The 24,836-nt window shown below is 39.5% G+C and overlaps 2 protein-coding genes across 4 annotated transcripts; one reads left to right on the forward strand and one right to left on the reverse strand.

The window, feature by feature from the left end:
- Positions 1–92: 92 nt before the first annotated feature.
- On the reverse strand, positions 93–9,238 carry LOC146571194 (3-hydroxy-3-methylglutaryl-coenzyme A reductase-like). The gene is made up of 20 exons (XM_085280255.1): positions 9,136–9,238; positions 8,541–8,747; positions 8,026–8,137; positions 7,599–7,686; positions 6,781–6,865; positions 6,560–6,665; positions 6,327–6,433; positions 6,081–6,200; positions 5,834–5,967; positions 5,469–5,758; positions 5,235–5,368; positions 4,932–5,126; positions 4,540–4,698; positions 3,312–3,469; positions 3,130–3,235; positions 2,879–3,049; positions 2,619–2,759; positions 2,310–2,468; positions 2,070–2,218; positions 93–1,076 (listed from the first exon to the last, which is right to left on the reverse strand). The coding sequence occupies exons 2-20, from the start codon at positions 8,703–8,705 to the stop codon at positions 1,040–1,042; spliced, it is 2,616 nt and encodes an 871-aa protein (XP_085136381.1). The 5' UTR covers positions 8,706–8,747; positions 9,136–9,238; the 3' UTR covers positions 93–1,039.
- Positions 9,239–9,395: 157 nt separating this feature from the next.
- LOC146571195 (beta-1,3-galactosyl-O-glycosyl-glycoprotein beta-1,6-N-acetylglucosaminyltransferase 4-like) lies at positions 9,396–20,046 on the forward strand. 3 transcript variants are annotated; one of them, XM_085280258.1, is made up of 3 exons: positions 9,396–9,497; positions 14,351–14,419; positions 16,297–20,046. In XM_085280258.1, exons 1-3 carry the CDS (start codon positions 9,457–9,459, stop codon positions 17,588–17,590), a joined length of 1,404 nt encoding a protein of 467 aa, XP_085136384.1. In that variant the 5' UTR covers positions 9,396–9,456; the 3' UTR covers positions 17,591–20,046. The 3 variants fall into 3 exon arrangements, with proteins under 3 accessions (XP_085136384.1, XP_085136386.1, XP_085136385.1); XM_085280260.1 differs by lacking the exon at positions 9,396–9,497 and adding an exon at positions 14,533–14,614 and having other exon boundaries at positions 13,378–14,419; XM_085280259.1 differs by lacking the exon at positions 9,396–9,497 and adding an exon at positions 14,533–14,589 and having other exon boundaries at positions 13,379–14,419.
- Positions 20,047–24,836: the final 4,790 nt, after the last annotated feature.

Genomic DNA, 24,836 nt, shown 5'->3' on the forward strand with positions numbered 1-24,836 from the left:
TGTATTTGACTCAGTTTGTTCATCTGCTAACTGGAAAAGGCCCCAAGTGTTGATTCCAGTCTTGTTAATGTTAAAGAAAGACAAACACGGTATTGTCAACAAAAACTTGTCATTTATTTTTTTAAATAAGACAGTTAAGTTTACTTTTATCATAATTGGTTATTCTAAAGTGTGCAGCGCAAGGCTCAATTTCTAAAACATACTGTATGTAAGGGCACTTCTGAGTGTCACTGCTTTCTGAAAATGAGCAGGACCTGCAGTCAGTGATAATTTATACCCAGTCCTTCAGTTCCACAGATGACAGTGTACCGTAAAGGTTTAATTATTATGGCTTCCAATTTTCCTCAAAAACTTGTAGAAGTAGTTGATCAGAATCTGAAAACACATCCTTCTGCTGGCAACAGCTTCATTCATTGAAGCGAGAATTCCAACACCCACGGGCAATCTACAGTATACACAGTATACAGTAGCACCTTCACTCAGGGAGGGATGAGCATATCTACGTAGTGGTGCCTACAACACTGGTAAAAACACATTTGCACATAAAGTTGACTTTCAGAACCTGAGCACAAGCTGCCCACTACACTCTCTCAAGCAAGCTTTTGATAAATGCAAAGATCCATTTGTCCCAAAAAATAAAAATAAAAACGATGATGATGACTGCATGAGGATCTCATTTCATTCAGCTCATGTAAAGGCCATTCGGACATCCCTTCCATCCTTTGCGACCCATCAGAGGCACACGACTCTTGTAACTTGTGCAGCACGATGGATTTTACTTGTCTAAACACCATCAGTCTCTTGCACTTCTCTCAAAGATCAGTAGCAGAATTAACAGGTTCTCAAACAATATTACAAAGTTCAGATGCAGAAAAATGGCACAAATTAACAACCAAAACTTAAGGCCTCAGCTCACACAAACCAGTGAGGTAATAAAACAAAGCAAGCACATGTTGGCTCTGTTCATTAACACTCTGATATCTGGATGTCCACAGGTTCGCTTTTAGAACCGCATCACGACGGCCCATCGATGTTAGTGTCACGCCGTATTCTCTGAACACAGGTTTGTTTTCGATCTAAGAGACAAAAAAAGAGAATTTCAAAGTGGACACAATAAAACACTAACAGATATCAACAAAGGAAAACTTAAACGGTGATACATAAGTATGGGCTATTTTGGATGCACTTTGGAAAAACCAGACTTCAAAACATTTTTTAGGAACAAAATGTAGAGACTCTGGATTTTACATTTGAAAACAAGAGACTTTAAAGATATGACAAAACCTCATGTGGCATGTCATGTGATCTGTGTATATCAGGTGATTTTGTAAGGTTTTGTAAGTGAGAGGGATGTTACATGTAGTTTTAGACATTTAAATGCACAAAAAGGTTTTTGAAAAAAAAAATTGCCTGATTTGTGATGTTAAATTTAAGTGTGTGTAGTAAACAATCACCTTTTTTCCAGGTTTGGATGCATTTGTTAAAAAAAAAAAAAAAAAGTTTTACTTGTGGTCAAATTGCTTCGTATTTCTTTGTGGATTGGAGCACACATTTGTGAGGCCTTTGTAATCCTTTTGAGGCAAAAATATATCCTTCTAATAAGTAAACTGAATTTCTTTGATAACTTATCCTGGAGGGCTAATTGTAAAAACTACACAACGTATTCATTTAGCCGAATACACAATTGTGATCACTCAGTCTTCACTATGAAGCTCTGACAGTGACGAGTCCGTTGACTTTACACGGGCAGCCTGTCCACGTTTTTGATTGGTCAGATGCTGACAGCAACACACCTTTCACAATAACATTCACACAGCTGTATTGGGAAACTCTGGTTTGACTAATTGGATTGTGGTTAACCACCTTCGTGTGAATGCTTTGCTCTCTGTCAGTCAGGGTAAGTAAAGCCATATAATGAAAGGAGATGCTGGTTATGGTACGCTTGCTTCTTAGAACAGACATGTCAACTCATTTTCCTAAAAAACACACGACATGAAAATAAAACGGCACAAATTCTCAAATCTGACCAGGCATTGCTGTAAAAAACCCAAAAGAATGAGACATCTCACCTGTTGTGGGTCATGTGGCTCTTGACTAGGTGTCCAGCAGCGAGAGCAGCCATCAGGGAGAGCTCTCCTGCCAGAACAGTGGCACAGACTACACGGGCCAGCTGACGGGCATTGTCACCTGGCTGGTTGGGATTGCTAACACCAAGCATCTGCAGGTACAGAGGTTTGGTGTTAGAGGGGAAAAAATATCCTAAAAACGCATCAACAAATGGCAGCTATGTTACATGTAGTTGAGACTACCTGCAGACAGGCCTGCTGTGGCGACAGGTTGGTGCCTCCTCCCACAGTGCCGAGCTCTATAGAAGGCATAGTGCAACTGATGTACAGGTCCTCCCCACCTGGACCGACAGCCTCCATCTGAGTAATGCAGTTAGAGCTTCCCACTGTCTGAGCTGGGTCCTTAACCGCAACACAAACAAATACTTGTTCTTTAATAATATGTCTTTTTGTTGGATCATATACCATGCCACAGACATAATGTTTCACTATTTAAACCTTTTTTTAAATGTATTTATTTTATTTTTTTGTGTTAATTTAAGGTTCTATTACTTGTCCACAGGCAATGTAGATAGCAGCGACAATGTTGGCAGCATGAGCATTGAAGCCACCTATACTGCCAGCCATGGCTGACCCCACCAAGTTCTTGTTTATGTTCAGGTCCACCAGAGCAGCTGTGCTGCTCTTCAGCACCTGGGGAAACATTAAAGGGTGATTTTACAAACTGCAGAAAAACAGAAAAACTGGAGGGGAAGAAACTGTGGCCGCTGTCATTAGATTTCTGTCAGGATCCAGCTTTGAATTGTTTTTACCTCTCTCACAACTTTAGCAGGAATGGTGGCCTCGCATACAGCAGACTTGCCTCGGCCCAGAATCCAGTTGATTGCGGCAGGCTTCTTGTCTGTGCAAAAGTTGCCACTGAGCGAAAGCACCTCTACGTCTGGATGCTGCTGCTGGAGTACATGCAGAGCATGCTCAGTGCCCTGAAGAAAAAGACAGAAAGCACTCAGCACTGAAGTCAACATTTAAATAACAAGACCGAATTACAGAAGACTTCTCATACCTTCGAGAGCATGTTCATACCCATGGCATCGCCTGTTTGAGACTGGAAGCGAATGTATAGGTTTCTGCCAGCTATGCCCACCAACAATTTCTCCAGACGAGCAAACCTACAAAGAGTACTCACTAGTTATCATCTGTGTACCAAAAACACAGTCATCAATCAGTCATAGCTCTTCCACTGACCTGCTGGTCTCATCAAACGCCTCTTTAATCATGCTAAATCCGTCCGAGGTCTCAAGCCAGACTTTGACCTCTGCAGCCCGGCACGCTGAGGGCAGCCTGACCAGAGGACCCCTGGTCATGCTGTCAGCTAGAATCCGGCTGATGCAACCCCCACTCAGCTGGACAGGAAAGAAAACACTGTCAGCAGGGAGCACACACAGAAATAACAGCAGCCAGAGTTAGATACAATAATTTTCCATCGCCGTGAGGATGACCTTTTTTATGACCTTACATCCTCTAAAACTGGCTGCATATAGGAGGGTGATAAAAGTCCAAATCAGTTTCACTACCTGCCAATGAGCCATACCATTTTAGTTTTGGTTCATAAATTGTTTGGGGTTTTTTACCCAAACCACACTTTATGTTTTTAGATTTAGGTTAGTTTTTAAAATAACCATCTTTCTTGAGCATTGTAGTGACATCACACAGACCCAATAATTAAGGGCAAAGTGCACAACACCTCTCCAGGGTTTTGCCACAATGACTCACATGCACGGATTCGCTAAGTAAAAACAACATCAACTGAACTCCCAAGCCTAGCAATTAATTACTCACCTTATCAGCTGAGACCATTTATAGAGGATGGACGATAGCCACACTGATATCAAAAATCTAGTTTTATGCTGAGTGCTTTCACAATTGCTGCCTTGATGTTTTGAAATGACTCAGTCAGAAGAGAGCCACACCACAACCTATAAACTGCTTTAATCTCTTTTTTTTTTGACTGCAATGGAAACCTGCAACTGAAGCTAATAACTCCTCAGGAAAGTCTTTACTGAGGTCACAGATCAACTAGACAATCAGATTCACTGCCACCTGCTGGTCATTAGACAGAACGCAGATTAAAGGCCCTCGCACTTTGGCTTATCAAGACTTGTGACTTATTCACAAGTGGCCAGACATCAGACATTATATTCCTGGCACGCCACAAATTTACACATGACTTTCTGGTCAGTGATGTTTCCTCCGCCCAAAAACTGAAATATTATTTACTACATATAGAGTTTTTTAAGTCCATGCTAACTGAACCACATAACCTTCTATATTATTAATCTTTCTTGACTGCCATTGCCAAATTCTATGACTTGTCAGTTTTTCCATGAATCTACAAACCCTGTAGATTTATTTATTTGCATCTACTGAAAAGATAGTTACTCTTCCCTCAGGGCTCCACACGAGACACACTTACAAAAAGTGCCCTGCATCCTCGGTTGGCGCTGGCTACCAGGCAGCCTTCTGTGGTGGCCAAAGGAACATAAAACTCCTTCTTGTCCAACAGAAGAGGGCCAGCCACTCCCACTGGCACTGGCATGTAGCCAATGACATTCTCACAGCAAGTACCCATCACCTAAAAGGCAAAGACAACACAAACTAAGCACAACTAAGAACAGAGTAAAGGAAAAAATGAACATAAAAACATTTGATTTAAAAAAAAAAAAAAAAATTATATATATATATATATATATATATATATATATATATATATATATATATATATATATATGATTTAAAACTGACAACTGAAGATAAACATTTTTCCCAAGAATAAACAGGACTACACTTTAAAAGGACTGTCAGTACCTGTGAGTAGTTGTAGTCTTTGTAAGGTAGAGAAGCCAAGGCAGTGGGAACAGGAAGTTTGGATGATAACAGTTCTCTCCTGATGGCCACGCCCCTCTCTGGAGTCTCAAGGACACCTTCAAGTTTATAATTCATAATCTTGCGCAGGGTTACAAGATTCATCACCTCTGCATCACTCAGCAAATGGGCACCTCTCTGGAAAGAATCGTGGGCAAAACAGTGATATTTTTGAAGAATCTGAGGAACACAGAACATCATATATCTAGCTTTGTATTGTGCTTCCAGTATAACCTGACAACTTACCTGAGAATCTGAGAGGATGGCCATACATTCCTCCAGACTTCGGGGCTCCGACGTACAAACACTTGGAGGAGCACATTGTGTCTGAGCAAGAGAATCCCCAGAAGATGTACCACAAAATGCATTCTGAATCACATCTGCAGCAGAGGAATCACATGAAAAAACACAGCAGTTAGATCATCTTCATCACTGGGTACACGCGTTATCAAAGCTAGAAGCACCCGCTACGAGTCTCACCCTCTTCTCTAAATGATATGTCAGCTTCAGAGGAAAGTTTCACGTCTGAAGCAGCTGCTAAAGAGGTAGGGATGGTTGCCAAAACACTATTAGATGTCTTCTGGGGTTTCAGGGCTGGGAGGGACCTCATGCAGCAGTCCTCTGTCACCCAGGGCTTCGGACTGGGAGTGGAGCTTATAATGGTACCCTTGAGTGAAAGCGAGGACTCTGTCTCTGCTTGCTCAAAAAATACATACTTTACGGCCAGAATCAGAGCAAGACCGAGGGTTATCACCTGTTCCAGGTCGATACTGGAGAGAGAAAAAGTCATATATCAGTGGACGCAGGAATCAATAATACAAACATTGCAATATTCCATGGTTTACCTGGTGAGCTTAAGAGGCAATATGGTGCTAGGAGAGTCCAGTCTCTTTGCTACAGGCCCTTCCACTGTGCGGTTTTGACCTGAATGTTCAGCTGTCAGTCGAGTGTGAGCATGAACCAAAGCCAATCCCAGAGACTGAAAGACAACATCACACAGGCATCATCGTTCAGACCTAAAAATGCTTTATAATACACAATGTTGAAGACTAATCTAAATAAACATCCCCACCATAGATGATGGGAACTCACCATTATGATTTTAACCCTTTGAGTCACAGGATTGGGCTTGTTATCCTCTTCCTCAGCTAGCACACGGGAGAAGTGGCTCAGCTGCCAGATGGGGCGCCCCTCACGACTCTCCCTTGACAGCTACACACAAATATGCAGGACCACAAAAAATATTAATAAAAAAAAAATATCACAGTTAAACTCTAGCAACTTGTTTCCTTATCTTATCTGTGTTTATTTCTCCAAATTGTTGCATGCACATCTCACCTCCAGCACCAGAGAGACACAGGCAGGGAAGAACGTCATGAAGACAAAGTAATTGGCCAGAACAGACATGCAGCCAAAACAACACATGATCTCCAACTGAGGCACACCTAGAAAAAAGGAAGAAACACAGCTGACTTCTGCTTTTCTACTCGATCAAGCATAACCACAATATTTCTAACACACAGAGCATCACTGATGATGCTTATAGGTGGAGAAACAGCAGTAATCCTTACCAGACATGGTTCCGATTCCTATAACCAGACACTCAACCACAGCATCCAGGGTGAATGTTGGGCCCAGGATGGCCATGCCGTGAGAAATGTTCTCCCTCACCTCCTCCTATTCCCAACACACAAGACCAATTCGTTAGTTAAGGATGCTTTACACTTATGTCCCCCATATGAATAAAGCCACATTTCATACATATGGTAAGACCAAATATGTGCGAAATTACCTGAGAGTTTGAGCTGAGGGCAAATTTAGCCAACGCACAGGCTCTAGACAGGTCAATAAGCAGGAGGAAAAAGGGCAGCGCTTCACTGCAGGGAGAGCAGACAAGTGTCAGCCAGGGAGTGACCTGGAATACTTTCCTTCAGTGTCATCTTACAATTACAGATCAGTGAACTTAATCTTACAGCTGAATTAAATCCTTGTCTCTAATGCAAAGGAGCTGCAGAGCTTCAAATGTATTGCCCTAAAATTGTGAAACAATGTGTACATCACCCTGCTGGTAAATGTTAACTATTTTGTCTACCTGATCTCACTAGCACATTAGCTGCCTCTTATCCTGCTACTACCAACTGTGTTAGCTACGCAACTAGTTTTAACATGGATTAGTGATTTTAAAAAAACCCTCTCACTAACAATCATTTGCAGAAAGAAGGCCTCCCCTATAGTCAACACAGAAAAAGTAATAACTTTTGACAACAAAGTAAGCTGGCAGCAAGTTAAAGCTCTGTAAGATCAGCCTCTTCTGAGGAGGAAGTACAGTGTAATGTAACATCAGTCTAACTGAAACTCTTTGCATAACCTCGAACAGGGACAACATGTATATCCTTATCCTTACTTATTTTCTTACTTATATTTATTATTGCTCATTAATAACACAAAGGTGTTTCTTACTGGATTAACTATGTTAATCAACAGAATAATAATTTAATAGAATACTTAATTGCTAAAATAATCCACTGCCTATGTACACTCTCAATATGTCACAGACCACTTTAAGAACCACTCTCCTAGCGTATATGTGAGTCCATTGGAAACACTTACTTCAGACCTGTCAGCTCCTTCCCAAAGAAATGGATGACGACTGTACTGAAGACAAAGCTGGAAAATACTGTAAATAATCCAGCAATACCTGGAGACGGAGGAGAAATGGAATGTTGGTGTATTTTTATGATAAATTTGCTAGCCAGTCATTTGTTTTTCAGTCTAAATGAAAAGCAAAGAAACAAACCAACCCAAGTAGTTTGGGGTTAAAAATGTAATACATTAAAATCATGTTCTATATTAAATCCACTGACAACATTTTATGGCAATTCAAACAGCTGAAGCTGGAAAGTAGTAAAAGAAAAACTGTGGCCACTAATGAGTGGTGATTATACAGCCAAAACAAATCTGTATGATGTGAGAAGAAGTGTTTACTACTGTCCAAAACTGGGGGAAAAAAACCCAACAAACATCTCATGATACTGACCTAGAATATATTTGGATCCAAGCTGTCTGAGATTCTTGAACTGGAAATAAATATAAATAATGGCCATGCACCGAGTGACTGTCAGAATAACTGCATCACTGCTCTGGATTTTCTGCAAGAAAAAAAAAACAGACATTAGTGTAGACCCTCAGGGGCGATCGTGGCTCAAGAGTTGGCAGTTGGTCTTGTAATTGGAAGGTTGCTGGTTCGAGCCCCGGCTCGGACGTTGTGTCGTTGGGCAAGACACTTCACCCGTTGCCTACTGGTGGTGGTCAGAGGGCCCGGTGGCCCCAGTGTCCAGCAGCCTCGCCTCTGTCAGTGCGCCCCAAGGCAGCTGTGGCTACAATGTAGCTTGCACATGTGTGTGAATGTGTGTGAATGGGTGAATGACTGAATGTAGTGTAAAGTTCTTTGGGGTCCATAGGGAGTAAGTAAAAGCGCTATACAAATACAGGCCATTTACCATTTTACAAAACTCCGACAACATTTCTTAGAGAGTGCCACACCAGCCTCACCTCCTCCTCAACTTTGGGGCATTGGTTCCACTTGCACATCTGGTTGCTTGTTGCCAGGCTGTTCATAGACACGAAGCATACTGTCAAAGCCAGGGTCCCCACGATTACCTCCCATGGGTGCGAGGCCACCAGCAACCCATGAAGTCTAAATAGACGTGCCAACATGGTCTCAGGATATCTTCCTACTACACAAGATCCCAGAATCACCTGCGTTACAAGAACATTGTCCAGTCACTGGTAGTTAGCAAGTCTGACTTCTGTACGACTTTAAAATCAAAATGCAGCTTGTGTGATGATGGCGAAATATAGTGAAAGACGATCGTCAAGTTTAATATACACACTCGGTCGCCGCAGTGCTGTCAAAAGGATTTAAACAATAGGATTCACAAAGGTATCATTACTCCTGGTTAGCATTACCTAGATGTTAACACACTGAGGCTATATTAGCGCAGCTTAGCTAATGCTAGTTACCGTAACATCGGTCAACATTAGCTACGCTGACTAATTTTACAGCCTGTCACCAAAATAACTTAATCCCCCTGGCTCATTACATTTTAAGTACTACTCTGCATTATACGGAAACCTGTAAACATACAAAGAGTTTCTTCGTGGTCAGAGAGTCCTTTCCATAGCGACAGTGCCCTTCCCACAAATCGCTTAGCCTGCTACATTGCCTGATCTGATGTAATGAAACTAATATGGCGATCCGGAAATACTGACGTCAATCCGCTTGTGAAGTCCTGACGTATGAACCCTGCTTCCGGCTCCAAGCTCCTGCTGAGTTAATAGAGGCTGTTGCCGTTATACCGTTTAGTAGTTTAGTAGTACAGTGTATCTTATTTTATTTAACACAAACAAGCCCTCAAGAATAATCAGTGGTCGTTGTCTGCATCTGTGGCTTTTATCAGCGCTGTTCATGTGGATCACGTCTCTGCTTTTTTTCATTCAAAGACGAAGGTAGTGGCCTACTTTTGCCCAGCGAGATTTTTTTAAAAAAAAGTATTTGTCCGCTTCCTGATTTCTTAGTAATCAAATAAATATTAGACAAAGATAATCTAAGTAACCAAAAATGCAGTTTTTAAATTATGATTTCATTTATTTATGGGAAAAGGGTTATTCAAACTTACCTGGCCCCATGTAAAAAAAAAAAAAAAGCTTCCTAAACCCAATAACTGGGTGATAACAATGACAATGGCAATGTGGAAGAATCTTAGCCCACTGGTCTGTATAATTGTTTAAATTCACCTACATTAAAGGGTTTGGAGCTTAAATAACCTGTTTAATGTCACACCAAAGATTTCCATTCGTTTTTGAGTCCAGACTTTCTTTAGGTCACTTTAAAACCTTCATTCTATTTATTTATTTATTTATTTATTACTGCGGTATTTTGGATCTTTGTCCTGCTGCATAACCCAAGTGTGCTTCAGCTTTAAGGTAGAAACTGATGGCTGGACATTCTCCTTTTGCAGTTTCTGGTAAAGAGCAGAATTCATGGTTCCATCAATTCACCCAGGTCCTTAAGCAGCAAATGATGCCCAGACCATCACACTACCACCACCATGTTTGACTGTTGATATGATGATCTTTTTCTGAAATGCTGTGTTAGTTTTACCCCAGATGTAACGGGACTCAAACCTTTCAAAAACTTCTCATCCTTTCAAAAACCACTTTTTCTCATCCGTCCACAGAATATTTTCCCAAAAGTCTTGGGGATCATCAAGACATTTTTTTGTAAATGCGAGACTAATCTTTGTGTTATTTTTAGTCAGCAGTGGTACTTTCCTTGGAACTTTCCCATGGATGCCATTTTTGATCAGTGTCTGTCTTATTGTTGAATCATGAACACTGACCATACGTGAGAGTAGCCTGCAGTTCTTTAAATGTTTTTCTGGGTTCTTCTGTCTTTCCAAGCATCCATTGAATGGACAGATAACATCTGATAACATCCAAAGAGAGGACATTTGGGTAGCATTTCTGCCTTAATAAATGAAATCATAATTTAAAAAAATATCATCCATTCATTCTTTTCCACTTATCTTTGTCAGGATCACCCATCCCAGCCACCATATCACCAGTCTGTTGCACATCTAACACATAGAGACAGACAACCATTCGCACTCACATTCATGAGTTACCAATTAGAATTACCAATTAACCTAACCCCACTACTGCATGGCTTTGGACATGTGTGGGAGCTGGAGTGCCCAGAGAGAACCCACTCTTACACAGAGAGAACATGCAAACTCCACACAGAAAGGCCCCAACCAGGTGGTGGAATTGAACTCAGAACCTTCTTGCTGTGAGGCAACAGTGCTAATAACCACACTGCTCCATTTAATTTTAAAAACTGCATTTTGTATTTACTTGGATTATGTCTGTATAATATTAAATTTGGTTTGAGTGCGAACATTTATGAAAAAACAAAGCTATGGAATCAGGAAGGAGGTAAATACTTTTTCACAGAGCTGTAGCTAGATGCTGAGTTGTCTAATACGAGTTTTTTTTTCTCATTCATTGCCTTCATTTGCCTACAAAGACTGCCTCAACATTTTTTGATCAAATTACTCCTTACGTAATTACTTACCTACTTACTGAATCTGTCATAATCGACTTTTAGTCCAAGGATATTTTGTGAATAAGGCCCTTGATCTAGCTGCTTGAATCAAGCTTCAAGACCTGAAATATTTGTGTTTATATTGTGCTCACATAGTGGTCACTCCTACATAAAGCTGTGCTTATGTATGAAAACCTGGAGCCAGGCTGGGAACTTGGCAGAGACAGAGTGTCCTTTCACAGTGTGCAGAAGGTGGCTCTTGGATAGGTTTACAGCAGTCTAACAGCATTTTTTTCTTTTTCTTTTTTTCTTTTTTTTTTGTTGGCCCAACCCTCCAGCTCCTGTTATGGCTCCTAATCTGACTTTTCTTCTTATATACAACACTAGCAGGAATATTTTCCATCCAAAGGTCTCATTATTAATTTGCATCCAGTATACAGGGAGTGCAGAATTATTAGGCAAGTTGTATTTTTGAGGAATAATTTTATTATTGAACAACAACCATGTTCTCAATGAACCCAAAAAACTCATTAATATCAAAGCTGAATGTTTTTGGAAGTAGTTTTTAGTTTGTTTTTAGTTTTAGCTATTTTAGGGGGATATCTGTGTGTGCAGGTGACTATTACTGTGCATAATTATTAGGCAACTTAACAAAAAACAAATATATACCCATTTCAATTATTTATTTTTACCAGTGACACCAATATAACATCTCCACATTCACAAATATACATTTCTGACATTCAAAAACAAAACAAAAACAAATCAGCGACCAATATAGCCACCTTTCTTTGCAAGGACACTCAAAAGCCTGCCATCCATGGATTCTGTCAGTGTTTTGATCTGTTCACCATCAACATTGCGTGCAGCAGCAACCACAGCCTCCCAGACACTGTTCAGAGAGGTGTACTGTTTTCCCTCCTTGTAAATCTCACATTTGATGATGGACCACAGGTTCTCAATGGGGTTCAGATCAGGTGAACCAGGAGGCCCTGTCATTAGTTTTTCTTCTTTTATACCCTTTCTTGCCAGCCACGCTGTGGAGTACTTGGACGCGTGTGATGGAGCATTGTCCTGCATGAAAATCATGTTTTTCTTGAAGGATGCAGACTTCTTCCTGTACCACTGCTTGAAGAAGGTGTCTTCCAGAAACTGGCAGTAGGACTGGGAGTTGAGCTTGACTCCATCCTCAGCGGCTGCACGCTTGACTTTTCTCAGTTCATGGGCAGTTATTTTGCGCCTTGGTTTTTCCACACACTTCTTGCGACCCTTTTGACTATTTTGAATGAAATGCTTGATTGTTCGATGATCACGCTTCAGAAGCTTTGCAATTTTGAGACTGCTGCATCCCTCTGCAAGATATCTCACTATTTTTGACTTTTCTGAGCCTGTCAAGTCCTTCTTTTGACCCATTTTGCCAAAGGAAAGGACGTTGCCTAATAATTATGCACACCTGATATAGGGTGTTGATGTCATTAGACCACACCCCTTCTCATTACAGAGATGCACATCACCTAATATGCTTAATTGGTAGTAGGCTTTCGAGCCTATACAGCTTGGAGTAAGACAACATGCATGAAGAGGATGATGTGGACAAAATACTCATTTACCTAATAATTCTGCACTCCCTGTAATCTTACAACATATTCACAGCCACAACATTATAATCATATAAACCAGCTAGGCGTAATTCCCTTTCACCTTTATTGTATTTAAAGAACATTTCTGAGCAGAAAAGACTGTAAGATAGTTAAAAAATGATTGTCCTTTCATCTTGTTGGATGTGGAAATTTCATATTTCCAACAAACAGTGTCAAACTCTTATGAGAACTTTTATGAGCTTTTCTTATATGAAAATATCGTGGTAGTGTTAAGCAACCACTGTTTGGTGATGACTGTAATAAATGGAAAAAGTATTTGTTTTCCTCTCGCACATGCTCAGTGAAGCGAGGCTTATTCTCGGAAGACACACAGAGAGTGGGTGAGAGCGTGAGCAGATCCCGGTGGGGGTTTTAATTCTTCTTTTAATTTTTGAAAGTAATTTTTCTTTCATTTATAAATAGATTCATTGGTTTAAAAACAGCATTTGCATTGCATTTCATTTTCAATATTTGTTTCTAAAGTATAATAAAGCATGTGACTGGGTTTAATGGCTCTCTGTTAGTTGTGTCACATGTAAAACTAAAAAAAAACAAAAAAACGAAAGTGGTTTCCGGTGTCTCTTTCAGTTTCTTTGTGTTTTTGTTTTTTTAGGTTAGCTTCATAAAACCAACTTGAAGAGAGAAGAAACAAAAGACACACCTCAGACCAATATGCCTGCACACCTGCACGCTATGCTTTTTTTTTTTTTTTCAACAAATGCCTGGACTTTTGTTTTGCATGGTGTATTTAAGTATGACTTTCATGGCATTACTGATAATAATAACCAATCTGCATGACTTTGAGTTGACATTTATGACCCAGCAAAATCACCAATCTACATTCCAACCTGGCTCATATTAGTCACTCGTGTAGGTAGCATATAGAATTTTCACGTGTGTTTTAATAGGTTGATTATAGTTTAAATGCGTTTAAGCCAGTATCTTAGAATTCTTTTGAAGAATTAGTTTGCTTTTCTGTCATAAAGAGATAATCAGGATTGTGTTATTTCAGAACAAAGCCAAGTCACTGAACGACCGTCGTAGATTGATTTTTTTTTTATTCTTTCTCCACCCCCCCACCCCCCAAAAACATAGAAATGACCTCACTGTTGAGTTTTCTCACACACCACCTCCAAGTTTTAAGTCTTGAGAGCTCCCACGATTGGTACAGCTCTCTTCCTTCTCACCCTTCCCTTAGTGAGTTCAGATGACTCCAGACACGGGGTTTTAATTCAAACTATTTTAACCAGGTTTGTTCAGGAAGCAGTCGTTTCAGTAAAGCGCATTTGCAGGGGAAACCATTTTTTATTTGCTCCTTCCCCCCTCTTAAAAAAAGTTTTGTTTTTTTACCTACTACAGAGACAAACCAATGATTACACACAAAACACGTCTTTCTGCTTTTTCTTGCTTTTCAGTTCGTTTCTTTCTTTCGGTTTTTTTTTTTTTTTACTTGAGCTGTAATTAGTTTCCTGAACCCCTCCCTCTTTTCCGGGTTATTTCTCTGTCCTGTGGTCCTCAGCTCAGCGCGGTTATGACAGCTTGTCGCGCTTCTTCTGAACACGGTTTCCGCTGATTAACAACGTATAATCAGACATTCAAGTTTGCGTTGTCCACAGATGTCGCGACAGCAGTGTGGGAAAAGTGGAAGGGCAGGGAAGACGAATGCCCACTCTTTTTTCTGACAGGTAAGTTTTCATTCTTCCTTTTTTTCATTCTTCACTTTTGTGAGTCGAAGTTTTACTGTCGAAGCAGCGAAGACGGAACATTTGCATTGAACCCACGTTTTGACAACTTTCAGGTTTAAAAACTGCTTGCCAGGTCTTTTGGGGAGACCGGCACCAGCGTGAAGAGCAAGGTGAGGGCTTTTCACAGTATGGAAGGTATCCATCACATCTAAATTAGCTCTCCCGTTTGCTATATCATAGATGGCAACTGCCTCCCAATTTCACTTCTGTCTCTTTCTGTCTGCTTAAAGAGATGAGATCATATAAGCTATATATTCTGTGGTGTTCCGTTGTTTTTATTGAAGGTATTTGCAATGATAGTCTTCAAACAACAATAAACAGATCGCACGTTTAGAAGTTTTGAATAAGCTGTTTTGATCTTATTTATTTATTTATTTATTTATTATCGTCCACTCTGAATTGGATAACTCATTTTAACTTCTTTTCTAGTGTATATTCACGTCACCTTTGTGTTTTGGTCACTCTTTTTAAGGGCACACTTATAAATTTCAGACGAATATCTCCTGTTTTGAATCGGGAGATGTTGGGGTTTTTTTGTTTTGTTTTTTAAAACTAGGCCTATGAATTTTTAAAGCAAATGACAATGAGGCAACTATATCCATGTGAAATCTGTAAAACTAAATTTCCAAACGTAAAGGTATTTTTAATAGCAATTAGATGTCTCTCTGTGTGTTGTATACTTCTCATTATATAAAGAAAAAAAATCATATATGTCAGATCTGAATAAGACCCTGTTTTCTGTTTTATTTCGTGAATAATAACGTCCGCATATACAATAAAGAAATGCAAAATGTTACCTTTGTACTGTAGAAACTGTAAGTATTAAGATAAGATAAGATAAGACTTTATTAATCCCACAACGGGGAAATTTTTGCGTCACCTCAGCTCAGGTACAGATATATGAAGGAAATACAAAAACACAAATAAGTACAATCAATGAAAAAAAGTAAGATAATACACTATATTACAAGCGTACTTAGGAGTTGGTGAAATCTGATTCTGTGTTTCCTCAGAAATTCTTAAGTAAATAATTCTTGATAGAATATTTATTTTATTTTTTTAAAACCAGAGAATTTATTGAACCTTCCCACCATTAAAAAAAATCAATTGAATGTAAATTTACATATATATGTATGCATTTGTATAATTTTTGCCACATCTATTTATTGCTTAAAAATAAATTAAAATCAGTTTTGTTAGGGAAAAAGTGATGAAGTCTCACAAACTCATGTATCAAATCTTGTGCAATTGGCGTTACGAAGTGACACTTTCTTTCTTTTGGACACTTGTCACATTTCTATGAAGGTAACACAAGATAAGATAAGAAAAGATTTTTATTGTCACTGTTACCAGAACAATGAAACACAGTTGTCATCTCTCCATTGGCAGAATGGAGAGCACAGAGAATGTACACAAAAAGGATATGCACAAGTTGTATACACACACACACACACACATACGTACGTACATACGTACATACGTACGTACGTACGTGTGTGTGTTTATGTATGTTATACTGTAATAAATACAGTTTATAAATATAGTGCGAGTGTCCTTGAGTGTTAGCAGCACAGTTAACCTTCAATCAGGGTGTAGGTAGGGTACGTTTGACAGACTGTGGGTAGAAGCTTCTATTGAATCTGTTTGTCTTTGCAAGGCTTCACTGGATGTGCTAAAGTTATTGCAAAATAAACAAATATGGAGTAACCCTATTCTAAAAGAAACTGAACATTTTTTTAAGGTGGTTAGGTATTTCTGAAGAATAACATTATCAGTTGGGTTTATGTTCCTTCATGTTGTGTTTTCTCTCACTACAGAATGACCATGCGATGTTTATCGCTGCGACTAAGACGAAAGCAGTTCCTTCCTTCCCTCCTGTCATTGCTGACTATATCCATCCTGCTATTGGTCTGTGTCAAGCACAGCTACATCACTGAACCTTCACATATTGGTACGGACATGCAGATAATTCCCAAGTACAATATTGATTGCTCTGCTATTTATGACATGGACCCAGTGGAGGTGGGGAAATCTCTGCTGATCAAAAAGAAAGACGTTGTGGAGATTAAAGATGAAAGTCTAGCTTATCTTACCTCTAACTGTACTTTATTCAGAAAGTACAGGGGTTATGATAATGTGTGTGCCACAGAAGAGGAGCAAGACTTTCCTATTGCTTATTCTTTGGTTGTGCATAAATCTGCCTGGATGGTAGAGAGACTCATCAATGCACTGTACTCACCCAGTAATATCTACTGTATCCACTATGATCAAAAGTCCTCTGCTCAGTTCATATCAGCTATGGGGGGTTTGGCCCAGTGTCTGCCCAATGTCTTCATTACCAGCAAGAAAGAATCAGTATATTATGCAAGCATTAGCCGATTAAAGGCTGATCTCAACTGTCTGTCTGACCTTTTGGGTTCAGAAGTCAAGTGGAAGTATGTCATCAACCTCTGTGGCCAAGACTTCCCTCTCAAGTCCAACGTGGAGCTAGTGTCAGAACTAAAGCAACTGAATGGCAGAAACATGCTAGAGACGAGCCGACCCACACCAGCTAAGAAACAACGGTTCACCTTTCACTATGAGCTGAAAGATGCCAGCTTTGAATATCAAAAACTGCCAGTGAAAACAGAGTATGTAAAGAACCCACCACCACACAATATTGAGGTGTTCTCTGGAAATGCCTACTTTGTGCTTTCCCGGAAGTTCATTGAGCATATGAATGCCTCAGGTGTAGTGAAAGATTTTTTGTCCTGGTCAGAGGACACCTACTCCCCAGATGAACACTTCTGGGCAACACTTGTGCGACTGCCAGGTGTCCCTGGAGAGGTGGCTAGATCCAAGCCTGATATCACAGACCTGATGAGCAAAACCAGGCTGGTGAAGTGGCAGTACCTGGAGGAGCAGCTGTACCCACCGTGCACAGGGACACACGTTCGCAGCGTTTGTATATTTGGTGCTGCGGAAATGCGTTGGTTGCTGAACTATGGCCACTGGTTTGCCAATAAGTTTGACCCCAAAGTGGACCCTGTACTCATTCAGTGCCTTGAGGAGAAGCTGAAGGAAAAGCAGAAGTTATTTCAATCAGTATCACTGACTTGTCGTAAAGGTTAAACGATGGCTAAAATGGATCAGGAACAAATATTATGTTCTTTCAGTGATTTTTCAAATTTGACTGCTATTTCTTATACATCATTATCTTTGAAGTTACAAATCAACATAATTGATTAATTATAATGAGCTATAAGTAATAGCGAAGGGGACTAATCACTGTTTTCTGGTCTTTTAGAAACAAAAGTTTAAGTGGGAAAGACAAAATGCAGCGTTGAGATATGAAAATGGTGTTTACAGCTCTAATATGTTGCAACGTCGTTTGTTTAAGGAAAGCTGCCGAGCTCCGTTCTTTTCTCAGGGTGTTTCTGTCTCACTTGAGTCACTTGTTTATCTACAAAGATAATGTTGGTTTTATGGTAAATGGTAAATGGACTGATTCTTATATAGCGCTTTTCTACTCTCCCGGAGTACTCAAAGTGCTCTATAAATTTTATGTATTTTTTTATGTATTCAGTTTTTAAGAGATTTATTTCTTAGATTTCTGTCTTCACAGAAAAGTCCAGTTTACAAAAAACACACCCACGAGGAACATGTCTTAGCAGAAACAGTCGTCTGCTTCTCATTGTGAATGGGGAAAACAGGGATAATATTTGTTTTTGTTAATTGGTTGAATGAAACTGTAATGAGAGGTAATTATACAATAATGACTGGTTACATTTTAAAAGCTAACATGCTCTTGCCTGTTTCTGACGGATTTCCTTTTCCTCTGATACATGTGTTAAAGTTTTACTACAGATTCAGTTTTCGGATCATTCTGATGGTGCTCTTGCAAACTATAATAACAAAATATTATTTCCTCAACACACAGCATGCTATCTGGACAGCCCCTTTTTCCATGAAATGCAATGGAACACACTGGATTGGTTTTTACACAGAATACTGTGTAAAACAGAGGAGAGGTCATCTATTCTATGTCATCTATTCCTCACAAATTAATCGAGAGCTAATTTGTTTGCAACAATCCAACTGGTTGATGGATACAAGCTGCTTTAGTAAGGGTTGATTCCAACTATATATGTAATGCAGGTTTGCATCAAACTATAACGTAAATTGGAAAAATAAACAGCCTCTCAGTGTTAGACTGTATATAAAAGATTAACAGAACTTGTTAGGTTATAAAAGTAAAGGTCATGGAGGAAACAAATGCAGTATGTGCCTGTTGATGGGGAAATAAGCCCGATGTTCATCTGATATGGTATTATCAAGTGACCTGCTTTAAACATGTCCTTAAATAGTTCCTTGTGATTTTCTAGTCTTTGATGCTTGAATTGAGTTGAACACAACAAGGTGTTCATTTTACAAATTATGGTCCTCAAATAAAGTGAAAAATGACAACATGATTCAGAATGGGCGTACTCTGTTATTTATAGCTAGTACTACTGAGCATGGATCGTTGCTTGGTTTCTCATTCAGATCCACCCCAAAAGTTATGCCTGGTTGGGGAAAAAAAACAAAACAAAACAAAAAACAGCAAAAACAAAAACCACAATAGTCAAAAGACTCTAAATAAAGGGTGGCCTCTTTTAATTACAGTTTATACTTTTCTTTTTTCTTTACTGCTTTCACACAGATGTTTTGAGTTTTACGATAGACAGGAAATGAACACTGCAAAAAAAAGTTCTGCTACAATTGGGATTGTGTACTGAAATACCTTAAATGGTTATTCATTTTAAAGCATTACTGCAACATGAATCGATATGCACACAAGAAAGTAAAAAAAAAAAGAGGCTATCTCAAGAGGATCTCTATTGTTATCTGAGCTCTATTTACATGTTTACAAATGTCAGCAGTGGATAAACATAGGAACATATTGCAGCTACCACAACTCTGAGCAAAACAATAACTTGAAAAAAATGTGGTTCACATAAATCAACCATGGTTGTTTACAATTATAATTAGCACTGAGCTACGAGGCTCCTATTGTCGAGATTTCATCCTTGAGAACATAAACAGGAGAAGAGCAGATTGTCATGGTTCTCGCAGGACTGCTCTCTTTTGCATCCACTGTCTCTCTTTCTTGTTCTTTCGATTCTTAGGTGGAGTTGGGCAGGCGCTGGTGCATTGCGCTGACCCACTTTCAGCCAGCCTGCTTACCATTATCACATCACTTATGGGAGTAAAAGGGTCAGCAGAAACCTTACTCCTTGCCAGCTCATCTTCACCCTTGTGGTGGTAATCAGGTTCTCAACTTATGAGTGCCTTCGTTACCTGACCTTGTTCTCCTGTTTGTGCTCAGAGTTGATTCAGTGCCTTGGCTGGACTTGAGTTACCTGCAAATTGAGATGGGCAAACTAGGGCTTTCTGAAACAATGGAAAGTCTGAAGCAATTGTGCTGGATTTGTGTTGATGTTTTGAAACAATCTGACATCTAATCTATGTTTGCTCATCTTTAACGACATCATTTATTTACAGAACATTGAGCATGTCACAGATGGAGTCATGAAAGCTTATTCAATTACAGTAAATCATAGACTTTATGGGATGTTCCAGTTTTGCATATGAATAAAATGACCCGTATGAGAACACTACACATGTAAGGACAAGTAGAAGCTTGTTTTTTTTCTGCAAATCTATCACTGACACAATCAGCAACAACACCAAAACAACCCTCATGTTACTGTGGAAACTGACTTGTTTCGGCATTAACCCATGATATCTTACAGGTTTCTGACAGCAGGTAACTGGGAGAAAATCCTTATATACTGCTGAGGAATGCCAGTTACAAAAAAATTGTGCAGACTGGCAACAGCAGTTAATACGATGCAAACCAACCAGAAACACACAGATGAAAGGAGTCCGTAAAAGACTAATGGACAAGCTTTTTGTTATTGTTTGTTCTAATGTGCTAATCTAATCACTCTAGATAAAGGTCTAACAGTCACTTACTCTTTTCTTTTTTTGTGGTCAGACTGTGTTATGAACATATTTCAAATGACAATTTATAGATGCTGATTGGCTGTCAGTGCTGCTGTGTAAGCTGTAAACCAGTAAACCAGTACTTGTAACCTGTTTGAGCATTATGCAGAAACGATACTTACCAAACAGAAAGTTCGTGCATAATATGACTCATCTTAAGGTATGCAGAGTGTCTATTGAAAGAATGTCTCTGACAAAATGTACAGTTTTCACAATCTTCCCTTTGTATAAGCTGTAATAATATTTCACTCCCACTGACATCTGAGGATTTGATCCCCATAGTGCTTTGCTGAGATAATGTACTTAACCTGGCACATCTCATGTAACTACTTCAGCCCTCTACTACTAATTCCTAGTGCATAGCCTAGTAGTGCATAAAAACTCAGAAACAGTATTTCCCAGAAATGTCACAATTTTCTCCATATTTCTGGTTAAAGGTTTGTATGACTTGCACACTGCTCATTTTAACTTTCCCAGTAACTATATTACATGGGCTCAGACTCCGAATGCTGACAAGTGAAGTGCCAATTTTAGTTTCCTGTAAGAAAAGTGTTAATGTTTCTGGTCTGCAGTTCCTGGTCTGCAGTTCCTTTGAAATCATTTCCTTTTAACCCACAATTACTTTTCAGTACTTTTTCTTTTTTTCTTAGTTTTTCTTAATTTCTTTTTAAACAAAGCAGTCATTGTTCTCTACACATACTTTTTTCTTTAGAGTATTAGTTCTTTTCCCTCTTTGCTTTTTAAACATGAGTTATGTGTTAGAAAGTGTAGTTTCTTTGACTCATCCCTTATTCCCAGAAGAACTTAACTCAATTCAAGCTGCTAAGGCTTTTGCACACAGAGGCAGTGGTAGTGTTCAGGAAAAGGTCACAGTAAAACCCTCAAATAGCACATGAAATTGTAGCCCCTCACTTACCACATGTCTGAGAGGTGTCTGATTTCTACCAGGGCTGCGTTGCTCTGTTTTGAGCATAAAAGTTATACTAATGTTTATTTTGCACATCATGAAGAGCACACATGGTATGACAGATGAGGTCAGCTTAATTCAGATTCTAAAATATAAAAGAGGTTTTGTTTGTGCAGTGGTGATGCATCTTGGTCTTATTAGGTACACTGTTAAGTCAGCCAAAGAAACCCCTTGGCCCCTGTTCAAGGGGGTGAAGTCTTCTAATGGAAATAACTTTTAAGCCTCAGTGAATCATTTCTTAACAAGCCTCACAGTTCAGCCTCGAAGAAGAAGAAGTTTTACTTCTCAGATTCGCTGAGGTATTTTGATGAAATAGCATTACAAAATGCAAAAACAATGAAGTTAAAAACGTTAAAAGAGATTCCAATGATTTGAAAATAGTACACAGAACACTCTTTCTGTTTTAAAACAGAAATGTATTTATTTATTTTCAGAAAACAAGAGGTTTCTATGAAGAGTGTCTGGCCTCTCCCTTAGAGATAGGATGAAGAGTTCAATCATTTATGAATGGCTCTGACCCAAGACAATTTGGAGAGATTATATTTCTTAAGGCTGGAATGAGAACGCCTTGGTGTTCCCTCAGATACACTAAAGCAGGTGATTGGGGAAAGGGAAGTCTGTGTTTTTCTGTGGTGGAAGCTGCCCTGGAAGAGCATAAATGGACAGATGGATTCGTTCACTATGTTAGGACATGTGGGAACAAGGGCAAATCTTTCATGTCCTATTTCTCTGGAAAAGGCCCTTTGCTTGCTCAGCTACTTGCTAGTGGAGCCACAGGCTACAATGCCAAATAATACTTGCCTGTAATGTGCTTCACAGCATTGTCACAAGACATAATGTTCCCCTCTGTGATAATGTTTATGATGCACCTGAGCCTTATGAGGACCCAGAAAATCCTCCTGCAATCCCTCTGACTAGGGAGATGCAGCTGTTCAAAATTACTCTTAAGTGTTTTGTTCAACTAATCAAGTTGGTCCTATAAATTCAGCATTGGCACTGCTGGTGGGTGTCAGGAACCATTATGATGTATTTGTAGGACTGAGTCACAATGGGCTGGGGTGTTAGGAGGACAGCAGAGTTAGTTAAATTCAGATGGAAGAAGGCCAAGTCAAGAAGGGACCATGCTGAAGCCAAAAACACTCAAACTGGTGACAAATCTTACCAGAGCACAGACTACAGAGATATGGTCCTTAATATTATTGGAAGTGCAAACTGACAAACTTTGCATGGGATTCAAAGTACTGTAAGGGATGCTGAGCCCACAAATGTAGAGAAAACTGATCCAGTTCTTTCTAATGAAGAGGACACACTTGTTCTTGTTGTGGACAGTGGATCAGCTCTAGTAGAACCAGCATCTACTGCATCAGAAGGTATCAAATAAGGCTTAAAGAAGTCTTTGTCAAAGACAGATAATGATGATGATTATGTTACATGGTGTCAGGCTGGCGTCCGGTTCCTGGTCCCCGCTTCGATCTCCACACCTGCTCATCATCACTCACCTGCTGCTCATCATTCATGATTGCTCCTGCCATTATTTAAGGCCACACTGGAGTGCTGGTTTTTGCTGGGTTGTTGTACTCACCTTGGTTAGTGTAGCGCCAACTCGCTTTGTGAATCATATCGTATCTCATTATGTTTCCTGGTTTTCCTAATGAACGTTTCTATTCTCTGTACTGACCCTTAGACACTGAGTGAGTGTGACTGAGTCACAGACTGTGTGAAGAGGAGTGTCCTGGACCTGCCCCTGGATTTGTGTTAGAGTCCTGCCTGACATCTGTGACAACATAGTCTTTGAAATTGTGTAACTTATTTTTTAAAGAACACCTTCATATGCCATATTGTTTATATTTATTAGTTGTTTAGTCAGTGGACTGAATGTTACACAGAAAGTTACCACCAGAGCTCTTCTTTGTAACACTTGAAATAAACACACTTAAAAGTACTGTGTGATTACTGTTCTAACTGTTCTCTGTAATATTTGAAAAAATGTTTCAGTATTTTAGACTTCTTTTTTTTCTTTTTTCCTTTTTTTTTTTTTTTTTGAATAATGAGGACAAAAGTAAGCCGGATTATGTGAGCCATTGAAAACCAAGGAAAAACCGAAAGCAGATGATTTTTATCTGCATTACACCTTTTAAACAACAGGGCCCTGAGGATTAGGATAGGCCAACAGTCCTTTTAGGCATTCTAGGTCACTGACTGGAGCACCAGTACAGAAGAGTTGAACAAGGCTTTGCTGTATAGTGTTCCAGGAAATGAAGTTATTCATGCCAGTCAGTTCAGTTAGTCGGTCAACCATTAAAGTTGGTTTGAGAGCAAGTGAACTTGATTTATGGAATGTCTGATCCCAGGAGAAGGGTAGATCTTAGATTTGAACCTTTAGATTTGAACCTTAATTGCACACGCACACACCACTTGAAGAACCAAACAGAACAACATAATCTGCAAAAAGCAAAGGTAAAATCCTGTAGCCACTAAAGTGGAGACCCTCCACCTGGTTACATCTGGCTACATCTAGATATTCTGTTCACAAAACCTATGAACAGAGTCAGTGACCAAGGGCAGCCCTGGTGGAGTCTAGCATTAACTGGAAAACAAGTCTAACCTCCACAGTATACCCACATGAACCCGGTAAAACTACTTCTCCAAGTCCACAAAACATATGTAGACTTTTTTACAGGTTGGGCAAACCCCCCTACACCCTTGAACATCTTTGAGAGGATAAAGCCGTGGCCCATTGTTCCATGGCCAGGTCAAAAACTGCATTGTTCCTCTTAAAGTGAAGGTTTAACTAACAGATGGACTCACATCACTAGTACCGAAGTGTAGATTGTCCCAGGCTGAGAAGTGTGATACACCTATGGTTGCAGTACACCTTCTCCACACCCAAGGCACCGCCCAGATGTCCAGGCAACATTGCAGAGACAGGTCAGTCAGGACAACCCTACAACATCCAGTCAGTGCAGTCGGTGCTATCAGTACCAGACTCATCATAGAAGGTGTGATTATAGGATTGAGGAGATAATCAAATCTGAATTTGACATTGGCTGCATCCCACCATCACTGTAAACAAGAAAGTCCTGGGTTCACATCCAGGCTACAATTTTTTATTGTGGACACATGCACACATGCTCTCCCTGTGCATTAACTGGTGACCCTAATGTGGTCATGGATGGATGAATGGATGGACTGATGCTTGAATGGATTCCTTTTGGGGTTTTCTTTTTGTTTAGTTTTCTTTTCTTATTTAAATAGGGTTGTAATGTTCTCAACTTAATAATAATAAAACTAATAAAACAAGTAAACATATAACATACATAATTTCCTAATCAAGTATTCTGATGAACCTTTTGTTAAATATGT

This window comes from Mchenga conophoros, linkage group LG7 (genome assembly GCF_057382185.1).
Source record: "Mchenga conophoros isolate Kocher_MC1m ecotype Shallow Benthic linkage group LG7, M_conophoros_male_GT1.1, whole genome shotgun sequence".
Taxonomy (NCBI): Eukaryota; Metazoa; Chordata; class Actinopteri; order Cichliformes; family Cichlidae; genus Mchenga; species Mchenga conophoros.

Excerpts from the sequence above, each read along its gene's own strand:
- LOC146571194 (XM_085280255.1), bottom strand. The coding sequence starts at position 8,705 with ATGTTGGCACGTCTATTTAGACTTCATGGGTTGCTGGTGGCCTCGCAC. Across the intron at positions 5,968-6,080 it reads AAAGGGTTAAAATCATAATG|TCTCTGGGATTGGCTTTGGT; the intron begins GTGAGTTCCCAT and ends GTTGTCTTTCAG. Across the intron at positions 3,470-4,539 it reads GAGGATGCAGGGCACTTTTT|CTGAGTGGGGGTTGCATCAG; the intron begins GTAAGTGTGTCT and ends TTTCCTGTCCAG.
- LOC146571195 (XM_085280258.1), top strand. The coding sequence starts at position 9,457 with ATGTGGATCACGTCTCTGCTTTTTTTCATTCAAAGACGAAG. Across the intron at positions 9,498-14,350 it reads TTTTTCATTCAAAGACGAAG|ATGTCGCGACAGCAGTGTGG; the intron begins GTAGTGGCCTAC and ends CGTTGTCCACAG. Across the intron at positions 14,420-16,296 it reads CCCACTCTTTTTTCTGACAG|AATGACCATGCGATGTTTAT; the intron begins GTAAGTTTTCAT and ends CTCTCACTACAG.